The sequence below is a fragment of the Seriola aureovittata genome, chromosome 1 (genome assembly GCF_021018895.1).
Source record: "Seriola aureovittata isolate HTS-2021-v1 ecotype China chromosome 1, ASM2101889v1, whole genome shotgun sequence".
NCBI lineage: Eukaryota > Metazoa > Chordata > Actinopteri > Carangiformes > Carangidae > Seriola > Seriola aureovittata.
Genome location: NC_079364.1, coordinates 8132871 through 8145613, shown reverse-complemented (window position 1 = coordinate 8145613; position 12743 = coordinate 8132871). Strand labels below are relative to the sequence as shown.

Sequence of the window (12743 nt, the reverse complement as noted above, 5' to 3'; positions counted from 1 at the left end):
TGTTCATCACAGAAACAACTGAAATATGCGTTAGACTACGGAGATGTTGCACACGTCCTGGTTATGTTATCAGTTATTCATTACAGTTTGCCCCAACGTGCATTTAAGAGTCTTTTTCTGTAATATTTATGGTTAGATCTTCTCAGCTTTTCCCCTTCAGGTTTCGACTAAGAGTCGAGTCTCATAGCAGACAAGTTCAAGTGCGACTTGAATCCAGTCTACAGTGCTGTGCTGCAATGCACTGTACTGCTATGGTAAAGGACTGTTGTTCTGCAACCGGAGCAGGCCGAGGTAAATGAAACAAAGTAAAGTAAAAAGGATCAGATTTTTTCAGCTCATACCGATCCCAAGATTTGCTCCAATGCTTTGGATATTAAACATCAAACACCTTTTGCGACTCTACTTTTATAAAAAAAAATCATCTGAAGATGTAGAGCTCCTTTCAGACTCTGCAAACACGAAGAAGCTGCTCTGAGAAAATATTTCCTGTGTTTGCAAATCTATTGGCGCTGTCATTCCTCCACCTAAAAAAGTCCAGGTTCTGGAGCAGTGAGCACAGTCTACACATTAGAGCTTTGAGGAAGCATTAGCATGTATTAACTGCAATTGTAACGAAACCCCAAAACCGAAATGTTAAAGACGCTGACAAAAATGTTGGCATCCTGCGCTCCTCGTTTTCCATTTACCCAAATTAGCGTCAAACACGGTCACTCACCAGTGAGTTAAATAAAAGGAAAGGTTACAGTAGGCTGCTGTGCCATATCCTCATGTTACAGTCAATTTACCACATGGTCTAAGAAAAAAAGTTAACCTCTGTCAACCATTCACTTTTGGGCAGCCTTACTGGTATGACTCAGAAATGGTTTGTGAACTTCTCTGAAGGAAATGGTGTAAAACAGCACACTGTCAGATACAACTGTAGTCAGAGCAGCAGAATAAAGCTTCACAAAAGGAGCTTTATCTTTCTATACATCTTTCTTATATATCTTTCTCATTTTTCACACTTCAATGTTTTTTCTTTAAGCTATTGAATGTAAGAAGAGAAAATATCCAAATCTAAAGATGTGCAAATGCAACAATATGCTGACAAGCTAACACGCTGACTGGCTTCAACATGCTACCGTTAGCCACAACAGCTCCTCAAGCTTCTTTCTGTTTTCTCTGTGCAGTGATGTTCACCCCCACCTGGCATTTTACATCATGGATTGTACATAATTTCTTTCAATAATAAGTTTTAATGATGAGAGCTAATGAGCTTGCTGACTGATGGCAGCAAGCTTGCTAATCCACCAATCACTGCGATTCCACCAGAATTAAAAGATTTCGTCACAAAACTTTGCTGTTACATGCTGGTGTGACCAGGCTCTTTTTTCCTTGATAGATTACTCAAATGATTGTCAATCAACCAGTGAAATAATTAGCAATTAGTGAACTCTGCAGCTTCCTGTTTCCACGACTGTGATTTTACTTTAGTCAACCCTGTTTCCTCAAAATCATTTCTACAGTATACAACTAAACTGCAACAGGAAATATTTTTTTGCAGTCTTTCCTGTGTTGTGCTTTGAGTTGCCTAATCGTTACCATAAAAAAGTTGTGGTCACTGCATCTGATATTTTTGCAGAGATCAAATAAATTGTCTGTGAACGTTCAGTGTGAACATATTTGCTGTTGCAGTTTAGTTGCATACAAGTGTCATTTCCAGGACACAGGGTCGCTCCAGTGGCCTCTACACAGAGTCCGAACGAGCTGGAGAAATGTAGCTCTTTGCTTGACAAGGTCAAGGCCTCTGTCGGTGAGCTGCAGAGTCGCCTGCAGGCTGAAGGTGAAACTATATCTGTGGGACACTGCAGACGCAGAGTTGTGTTACACATTGATACATTTGGGTCCAAGGAATGGTGACCTGCAATTATGTGCATGTGTGTGTCTGTTGGACGTGTCGGTGCTCGTGTGGCACGTCCGCATCCATCAGCTGACCCCACCGGTCCTCTCATGCTACAGCTCGGGCTACTTCTTCCGCAGACTGAGGTGTGCACATCTGAAAACACTGTTAACATGTAAAAACAACCTGTGTCCGTGCTAGATTTTCAGGTTGTTTTTGAAAAGATGAACAATAATTAACGAAATTGGCTAAATTACTACTTCCTTTGTCACTGGCATATGAGAAATAGTACATTTCAACCAACATCTAGGAGCGGGAAAGACGGACCTTGCACTCCACTGAATCGCTAGGTTAAAGTTCTTTGTCCCCTCCTGCTCTTTATGATCACTTACATCATGCCTCAATAAAGTAGAACACAATTTAGTTTTTCGTACACATGTTTATATTTTGCTGTTGTAATTGAATGGAAGGCTGCAGGCATTGTTTGTTGTCTTTGTAACACTTAAAGCATCTGCTCTGATCGATCAAAGCACATTCTGTAGAAAGCAAAGTGTTTTTATTCTTAAGTAGCTCATGCCCATCCTGTTTCTTTACAGTTGGTTTTATGACTGGTTGTACTGTATGTGTTTTATGTCTGAAGTGCAATTTCCTCTCCCTGTAACTGTGAAGGGGGTTGGGTCTGTTTTTGAAGGTTGTGTAGCCCTATTAAAAGTGGGGGGGGGGAATGAGTTTCTGTGTGGTATGCACACTGCATAATGCAGTCTGGCTCTCCGTGCCTTATCTTATCTGTGCTGTAATGCAATGTCGCTATTAGCACCTTCTTCCACACGTGATACAGGCAAACACCCATAAACTAAGCATGTCCTATTAGAAAGTATTAGAAAGTATTGTCCTAATAAAAAGGTATTCACAGAACAGACTTAGACAGCAACAGAGTATCTAGTTTTTATAGTACGGTATTATTACTCTATGGATTCACTTACTTTTTACACCAGCACTGTGATGTTTAAAAGCTGTATTCAATAAGATCAATAAGACCTGATCACATCTTATGACCAATCAATGCAGAAAACCAGGTTATTCCAAAGGCTTCACATATTTTTTCTTGTCACTGTATTATTTCGTACAAATTCAAATTGTTCATCAAATTCAATAAAAACATTTTCCATTTTTTGTGCTGACAGACACAAAAACAGCCGGGGTTTAAAATCATTACCTCCCGGGCAAATAATAATTACTTTACATGATAACTGTAAAGTAATAGAAATAATATTGCAAAAATAACTGAATAAAACTGTTATAAACATAGTAAATACAAGATGACACATCTCTTGTACCTGTAGCTCTGACCAGCGGATGAAGGATGCATTGTTTTATCTGAATTTAAGGGTTGAATAATATATATAGTATAATATATGAAGCATCCAAATAATAGTCCTGCATTATAACATAACATGAAATTATCGTCTGTATCTCACAAGACAGTTTGTTTTCGTTGTAAAAACCAAAACATATTCTTGTTTGTGTAGACTTTACACCTTAAACTCCACAGACATAATTGAAACATGTTTGTGAATTTGACTTGAATGTTAAGCTGTGTGTGGACAGTGCCAAAGATGAAGAAGATGGTTAAAATTACTATTTGTAAGTTTTGTTAATGCTACAAAACTAACGTTAGCATTAACAGCTGGTAACTTACCTAGAAGAAACGTTGAGAGTTCAACATCAAACTTCATTCCTTTACTCACCAAAGGTGGAAAGCAACGCCAATGTTAACGCTTTGTCTCTCTCTCACGTCTTTTCTTCTATTGAACTTAGCATGCTAACCAGCTAGCCTCGGCCCATCTCGTCACTTTCCGATAGCAGCTTACTGTAGCCTCCAGTCTGCCCTGAAGACGTAGCGCTGCTCAGAGGATGTATTATAACTTCATTTATTATAAAGACAACGATGGCTTTCAAATAAAAAAGTGATGAGTTTACAGTTAGAGTTATCAACCTTTAGCCTAACAGTGGTCAAAGATGTGAGCTAAAGCTTTTTAGCAACACTTGATTGCAAACTCATTTCTGTCATTGACAGAAAACAGAGGCACAATAGTGAGAAACTAGCAGTGTGGTCCTGTGACATGTAGCTAATAAACATAGCAGCTAAATTTGGCACCATGGAGCTGTCAGGTTCACAAATGATCCCACAAAAATGTGCAGACTAGATGTGAGAGTTCACAGTCCAGTGCCAACTCACACACCTTAGTGTAATGCAGATTCCCAATCGGCTAAAGGTATAATAAAGAGCCACCACAACATTATGAGCTTTGAAAACATGTGCTGAGCCCTGATGACCGTGACACACACACACACACACACACACACACACACACACACACACACAGAAGCACAGCCTTTCAGAAAAAGTGACTTCACATCGTAGAAAGCTAACCAAACTTGATCCTTCACTCCTCTGTAACAATGGCAGCCATTGAAGAGTCTGACTCACGTGGTTGAACCTCTCCTTGGTTTCCTGTCCTCCACACAGGCATCTCCCAGACAATGTTCAGATTTCAGAGAGTGCAAATTGTATAATTTTCTTCTAATTATTCAGTATCTGTTAATGAAATACGTCCATTTTCAGGCATCTTGGGTAAATCTTTCACAAATCACCTTTAACTAAAAATATGCTATTAGTTAAAAACAGGGCACCATTCAAATGTTTTGAGAAAAATAAAATCAAAGTTTTATTGAATCCTCTGCATTTCAAATTGAGTGGGACACTTTTTTGTATTTCCTTATTGTTTAGTATTCCTTCCTTTGTCTTTTTGTATTTTGTGTTTCACTCAAGCTGCAGGCTGTGTTACGCCACTGATTCAAGTGCAGATAACTTCCAACATTAATCTTAACTTTTGTGAACTCGGATAACATCTGGCCCTAAATTTGATTTATTAAAAAAAAAAAAAAAAAGCTCAAAGCTAGAATGAATATCTTTTGCATATTCAGAATTTGCGTATGAATTCTAACTTTGCTGTTTGTGGATGTCTCCGTTGACTGGGTTTATCCTGAGCTGCTGTGTCTTGGGAAACGTTTCCACACACAGATTCCAGGTCAGATTACTTGACTGTGATTCCTAATCTCCAACCATTCAGGTGATGTAACCAGATCTGTTTCTGGTTCAGTCATTTGAGGAGAACAGAGACGAGAAGAGGCCACTGCATTTTTCCTCCAGCTGTGCTCCATCTGCTTTGTAACTTCCTCCAGGGCACAAACCTCTGGCTTATCTACATCAAACCTTTTTTTTTTTTCCCTAAGTTACCATGCAGGCACACAGGCGTGACGCTCAGGTGAAATGCCATCATGCTTCAGACATTTTCTCTTCCTCTTCTCTCAGTGTGTTGATTTCTGCCTCTTTGTCTTCAGGCGTTTTCCCTCTGAGCAGCAGAGTAGCTGCGTGTTTGTTACTTTGAGAAGGTCGTCTCTACAGAATGTGAGCGATACCGTCAGTGCAGGGTGTGAAAGTGCGTCTGTGCCGAATATGTGTGTGTGTGTGTGTGTGTGTGTGTGTGTGTGTGTGGTGTGTGTGTGTGTGTGGGAACACCGACTTTATCTAGCTGAAAAAAGTGCAACCATTCTGATTATGTTCACAAGTATCACAGTTTGCCTTTCACAGGGAGCTTTTTTCGTTTTGTGTTGATCTGGAGAATGAATAGTATGTACAGTATGTTATCTCGAAAGATAAAGGAGCATCATTCCCAGCTAGGGATGCTAATGATTCATTGTTATTAATTAATCATTGTCAAGAATTCGATTGAAAATATGACAGTTGGTGTGGCAGTTTTTTAATCATCCTTTGGGACGACAGCTCCGTTCGTGTGGTTGATTTCAGTATCCAGATTTATGCTGGGATAACTGCACCGTGTGGACGGCCAACAACCAGGATCCTTACCCCTGATATGAACACACAAAGGGTTTTTATTTCAGCAGGAACAACGTGGTGAAGGGTATTTACTTTCTTTGATCACATGTTGGATTGTTGGTTTAACAATAATGAAACTTGTGTTGCAGTTTCTAATTCTCTTAATTTTGCCATCGTCCTGAGGCTTCATCTCTCACTTGTTAATATGCTTTGCTGTAAATCACTGATCATCCTAACTGAAGGATATTTAAACTAAGTTGCCCGCCGCGCCATGGAGGTATTACTGAATGTGTCTGCAGATTACAGGACCAGTGGCCCCGTAAAACTCTTGGGGCCCGTTCACCAGAGCCTCTCTATGAAGTGACTTTTAACATTTGTGGTTTGTAAGTGATAAAGGTGAGACACAAAACAACTACAAACAGACACAAAACAACTACAAAGAGACTCAAAACAACTACAATCAGACACAAAACAACTACAAAGAGACACAAAACAACTACAATCAGACACAAAACAACCACAAAGAGACACAAAATAACCATAACGAAGTAGTCATTTGTAGCAGTAATTTTGTACCTCTTAGTCTGGGGGTCCTATGTAGGAGGGGTTGGGGGTCTTTTATGTGTCTCTGCCCAGGGGCCCTTCTTCTCATAATTGAGGATTTTCTTTTTTTTTATCAATATTTTCAACAAATGTACATTTCCATCATATATCTGTGCACATACAAACAGCAGACAAAAGGAAACAGTTCACTGTCACTAATATAAACGAAAGAAAAAGTTATTGTTTCCAATTTAACACAGTGTGATGCATTTTTAACCCAGGCACCGATGTTTTGTTCATCACCTGTTCCCAGTTCAGAGCAATAATCGGCTCTGCTTATATTCATGTCCGTAAACATACACTCTTTTGCTTTAAGATCAACGTCCAGGGGGGTATAAGTGAAATGAAAACACACCTTAGCTTCTAAGGGAATTTACTCCTGTCATTGCAACTACCCGACCGCCACCCCTCCTCCATGTTTATGGCTGCCCACAGGGTAATCTCCAGAAGACACCTTCAGCCTACTTGTTAAAGTGAAATAAAATAAGATAAAAGCATCCGCCCTTTGTGATTAAAATGGCGTTAACACCTGTTGAACGTAGTTAACCAGCTCACCGTGGCTGCTGCTGCTGCTGCTCTTGCCATTCCTTCCTTGTAACATTATCCATTGCAAAGCTGTTGCACCAAATATTTATCATGAGAGATTATATAAAAACTTGGTCTGAAAACACTGGTTTGTTTGTGTGTTGTTAGAAGACCATAATACAGATAATCGGCATTATCAGAACAGATGATCTGCATTTGTAGGTCACAGCACTTGTTGATACCAAAATTGCTCAGGCTCTAAGTGCCCTGAATACTCAGTCTCATCTCATTCATGTCTTTTAAAAAATAGCGTGTAATCATTGTGAAATTTGCAATTCACCACATAAAATCTAAAAGATAAAACATAATCTTTTGAATTCAGTGTGGCAAATTGCTGAATAATGACAGGTTGAGTGAACAAGAGCAGTTACTTTGCAGTTACTTTGTCATTGTTTTTGCATTGCTGGAATAACACAGTGAATTGTATAAAGCTGTCATTGCAATTTTTCTTCAGTGATTAATTCATCATGGATAATTCATGTATCTGACAATTGTCACATCACCCCATTCCCCAATCTGAGCAGGACCTCCCTCATGTCACATTGATCCATCCCAGACTGAGGTTAATGCAGTTGTCTCTCTAAAAAAAAAAAAAAAGAAGCAAGATAGCAATGGAGATAGTTGCTATTGGGAGATAGGCTGTGATTGGTAAGATTTGCTTGTGTTTTCCCGGAGGAGATGTCCATTAGTTGATTGTCCTCATGTGATGGTTAACAGAGAGGCAGCCAGCATGGCCCTGTGCTGTCTAGCACTGCCTCAACCCTAAATCTCCCCTCCCTATCCTTTAAGCAGCGAGCTGACCATCTGTTCCAGGCGCCAGGCCCGAACTGAGTGCTCAGTACACACACACACACACACACACACGGTACAATCACACAAGCAGGAAATACATTCATCACACTCTGTGAATACCTGCCAGTGGATATGTGTATGGTATCAGCTCGATTGAATGCTTTGTGTCAGGGTAAAAAAGGTGATGCATGCGTGTTTTCCTGTGTCTCACATGTGGGTGTGTGTGTCTGTATTTGGAAAGGGGGGAGGTCTTGTGTGCATGTGTTTGTGTGGCACATGGTTATATCAAAGTTGCTGAGGCGACACGTGGCATGAGAGGTTGGATATGGGGCGACAGGAAATGACCAGGCAGGGGTGCAGCATTGTATCATTTTCCTGCTGAAATCCTTTGTACTCCACTGCGTGCACCAACTACATGTGTCCCTGTTCCATTTCCTGTTTTCACTTTCTTCCTGCTGTGTATTGCTACATGCTGTTCAGGAAGTATGTAAGCAGTACTAGTCAATTAAGGAATCGGTTGATTGATAGAAAAATGAATTGGCACCCATTTTGATAATTCGTTCGTTCGTCGTCTCTTGCTTATCCGGATTTTCATAATTGTTGTTGGCATTTCTTTTTTTCTTTTCTTTTTTGGAAAATATGACTTATTTATTTCGGTTCAACAAGTTCAGAAATGACGAATGTAGGCAGGGAGGTGGTGCGGTGGTGGGTTAGCTGCATGGACTGCAGTGACAGGAGAGAGGTGTAGTAGACTCCCTTAGAACCTAATTCAGCAGCCACAGCCACAACACGTGTTTCACTTTGATTAATAGTGGCAACTTAAGTGCCACGGTACGGCATTCCTTTCTGTACCCGCATGAAAAAGCCACAGCTGATGGCAACAAGTCGAAGCCCATTCCCGCCCTCCATTCCTGTGCTGCTTTGAAAATCAGTATCTGAAGCAGGAGTCGATGAGTCGGACTGAAGGGAAGTGGGTACAGCATGTCGCATAATGACTCCTGGAATGCACTGAGCATTTCAGACTGATGATACACGAGACTGCAATGCTACCTGAGTTCGGCAAAAGGACAAATATGTCAGCTACTGCATTGCAGGCTTCATCTATGGTTGACAACATCTTTTTGGTTTATGTAAACACTGAACAAGACTTATATTTCGGCCCTTTCACCAAATGTGATTCCTTTTAAAAGCAATACGGGGCTTCGTTGACTCGCAGCCAGAGCCTATACTACTTTCTACACATCATGCAGTCAAAGAGCTGCGCTGCTCCACCTCGGCTTTTTAAGAGACATGACTTGGATATATGGTTGAGTTTAAAAGCTTTTTAATTTGCAGTTTTGCAGATAATGCACATAGAGTGCACATAGCTCGAATGGCACCCTTACCGCCGCCTTCATCCCTTGCTGTGCTGAATATATTGGTTATCATTGTTTCATTTTAAAGACGGCGATTTGCTTCATTCAGATGTAGTTTATCGAGTGTTTGTGCTACAGAAGAGTCCAAATCCTCTTGACAGAGCAGCAGAGTTTTTGTCAGCAGCTAAGTCATTAAACCCGTCCTCTCTCTATTTCTGTATCTGTGGCCTCCACTCATCCCATGATGTCCCGATGCCGTGTATTGAAGAGGGAACTTGTGAATGGCTTGATTGTGTATTCAGTGAAGAGGACAGAGGCAGCTGTTGGTCTTGGTGTTTGCGAGAGCTTATGTGTGTGCTTGGGAGTGTGTATGTGTGTTAATGGTAATCCTGTAGATCCTGATGACTTATCCTTTATCCTTTATGAGTATGCATGTCGGGTTCCAGCAAAATAATTTGGCCCTTTAGTAGATTACGTAATAGCATATGAGGTCTGTGTCATAATCAGACGAATTTCGTAATCTGGCAGATCGCAGATGGCTCTGTTGAAATGCTTGGTCCTAGATCAGTTAGATAGATAGTAGAAGTTTCATTTATTAATTTCAGGTTCAGATCAGAGATTTTAGAGTTGAAACAGTCAATTGACTAATCGATCAGTCAATCAAGAGAAAATTAATCAGCAGCTATACTGATAATTTGATACTCGTTCAAGAAAAATTACCTAATAGTCCCCAGTTCCAACTAATTAATTTTGAGGATTGACTGTTTTTCTTTGACTTATGTGATAGTAGATTAGTGATTTTTGGATTTTTGAATTGTTGGCTGGACACAAAAAGATATTTGGAGACATCAACTTGGGTTTCAGGAAATTCTAAAGGGTATTCTTCACTGTTTTATAGACCAAACAGTCTATAAAGATCATTTTGAGTTATGTGTTTTTTGTCATACAGTATTGAGTAATTTTTGTTGTCCTTCTCTTTTGCAGTGGTAATGTCTTGAACTGGTGGCCCCTCCAGCCCAGTGAAGGACGTGCCAGTGCCGGGCTGCTGCTAATGGGAACTCCTGCTCCGCCATGAGTGCTCGTGATGGCGTTGGTGGCGTCGGTGGTGTGGGCACCCTGGGCCGACGGCAGCGCTTCGAGAACTCAGAGTTCACCGTGCGCATCTACCCAGGCGCCCTAGCCGAGGGCACCATCTACTGCCCGATCAGTGCCCGCAAGACCACCACAGCTGCTGAGGCCATCGAACATGTCATTGAACGCCTCCAGCTGGACCGCACCAAGTGTTATGTTCTAGCTGAGGTGAAGGAGTTTGGTGGGGAGGAATGGATCCTGAACCCCAGCGACTGTCCTGTGCAGAGGATGATGCTCTGGCCCCGTGTGGCACTAGAGCACCGCCCGCTGTCTGGTGGCGAGGATTACCGCTTCCTCCTAAGACAGAAGAACCTAGATGGCTCGATTCACTATGGCGGCAGCCTCCAGATGTGGCTGCAGGTCACAGAGGAGCGCAGGCGCATGGTGGAGCGTGGACTGCTGCCACAGCCTGAATCTCAGGGCAACCACGCAGATCTGTGCCGCCTGCCGGAGCTCAACGAGCGCTCGCTGCTGGACAACCTGCGCTCGCGTTTCCGCCAGGAAAGGATCTACACTTACGTCGGGAGCATCCTCATCGTCATTAACCCCTTCAAGTTCCTGCCCATCTACAACCCCAAGTATGTGAAGTTGTATGATAATCATACGTTGGGAGATTTGGAGCCGCATATTTACGCCGTGGCGGATGTGGCTTACCACACCATGCTGCAGAGACAGAGGAATCAGTGCATTGTTATATCTGGGGAGAGCGGCTCTGGGAAGACGCAGAGCACAAACTTCCTCATTCATCATCTGACTGCTCTCAGCCAGAAGGGTTTCGCCAGTGGAGTGGAGCAGATCATCTTGGGAGCGGGGCCAGTACTAGAGGTAAGAAAAAACATCTAGCACTCTGGGTTTCAATAAAAAAAAAAAAAAATTATTGTTTGCATTAATGTTGAAAAGTTAGTGAAAGCTCTTATTGAAAAGCTTTTGTTATATAAAAACCACATAGTTCAGAGCTCATCACTCCAGGTCCTTTCTTGCACAGAGATCCCCTCACCCTCGAAGTGAGACTAACATCTGTAGATATCCCGGTTACGCCAATATGTGTGGGCTGATATGTTCAGTGTGAGATCTTTATTCTGCATTCACAGTCTCTACTGTGTAAAAGGACTGATTCCTGCTTTTGTGTGGCTTTTAATGTTAGTTACACAACACTGCATTAGCCACAACTGCCTCTATGGTTGGCCCTGAGTTGTGTCTGCCCCCATTCAGAGGTTTATTGCACTTTCAGTCCAGCTGTGTGGGGATTATGTCGTGCACAGTGGAGCTCTCTATCTGCAAACAGCCAGTGGCCTATCAGTGGTTGAAGTTGCAGATTCTTGTTTTTTGTGATTATGACCATTTTTTTTCCCCTCCACACTGGAAAGATTGTCTCACGGCAGACGTTGTGGAGGCCCAGCTGAAGGTTGTGAAGGAAGCTGGTTGTTTTCATATCACTCAAAACATTCCACTCATATTCTTTTTTTTTCTTCAGGGACCTGTTGCTTGAATGCAGAGCAGTCAAGAGTCTTTGACAAGCTCACAACCGCGCATTTTTTTTTTTTTTTACACGTCTTCAACATCAACTGAATACCTAAAGGTTGCACAACACCCTTCAACTGTATACACAATGCTGCCAGTCAAGAAGGCAACTACAGGTTATATATTGTCAAGAGAGTTGTATTTTAAAAGGGGGTGGTATCACTAACTGTGTCGTCACCTGACCACCAGCTGTTCACACTTGATACACTTACAAAGAACAGGGCAGTTACAATACACACATGTCCTCGTCCTATTTCCTCATCTTTATAATTGTGTTCATTATCTATCAGCCAAATAATTTATGGTATGGTTTTTGATGGTTAATCACAGTACGAAAGCTAATCCTTCCAATGTTGTTAGCATCAATGTCAAGTTGAAAATGGCAGCTCACAAGCCAAGTTCAAAGGTAAGAAGCGAGAGAACAAGTAGCTCCACACCGTGTTTTATTGCCCTCCGTTTAGCAAACACAGTTCTCAGGAATGCCATTCAGTGATGTGTCTCCGGGGTTAATGTGTAAGCATGTTGGATTAATCCTCGACACGGCAACACGAGTGAGTAGTTTTGAGTGCAGAGGAGCAGCCTTTAATTGTTTGCACAGCAAGATTGCGTATCTGCCTCCTGGTGATTGATGCCAAGTCTAAAGCTGCGGCGCTACTGCAGAGAGAGATAGGGGAGAGGAGGGAGAGAGCGGCAGCCAACATTACATCATGGACATACTTAATTTTCGTAAAGCTCTTCATTCAGGAAAGTAGACAAGCAGCAATGGTGGAATGATATTTTTAAGCCATTTTTAGTATATTCTGTGGATTTTAATCTCTTCCTTTAATTGTGTTTAGTTATATTTCATTACAGGATTTTGTCATTGACAAGTTGTTCAGTGTCCAGGTGACAGTAAAAGTATTGACCTCCGCTGGAGTTTAAGTTCTTTCAACTTCAAGTTGAAGAGCTTTGAATTTAAACTTGACCTCTGACAGGA

General features: G+C 41.6%; 1 protein-coding gene across 11 annotated transcripts in view; it reads left to right on the top strand.

The window, feature by feature from the left end:
- myo9aa (myosin IXAa) overlaps positions 1-12743 on the top strand; it is a 100775-nt gene that overhangs the window by 12953 nt on the left and 75079 nt on the right. For all 11 annotated transcript variants that reach the window (XM_056397482.1, XM_056397804.1, XM_056397722.1 and 8 more), the window contains exon 2: positions 10100-11071. In XM_056397482.1, the coding sequence (XP_056253457.1) occupies positions 10187-11071 (885 nt within the window). In that variant the 5' untranslated portion in view covers positions 10100-10186. The remainder of the gene's footprint in view (positions 1-10099; positions 11072-12743) is intronic.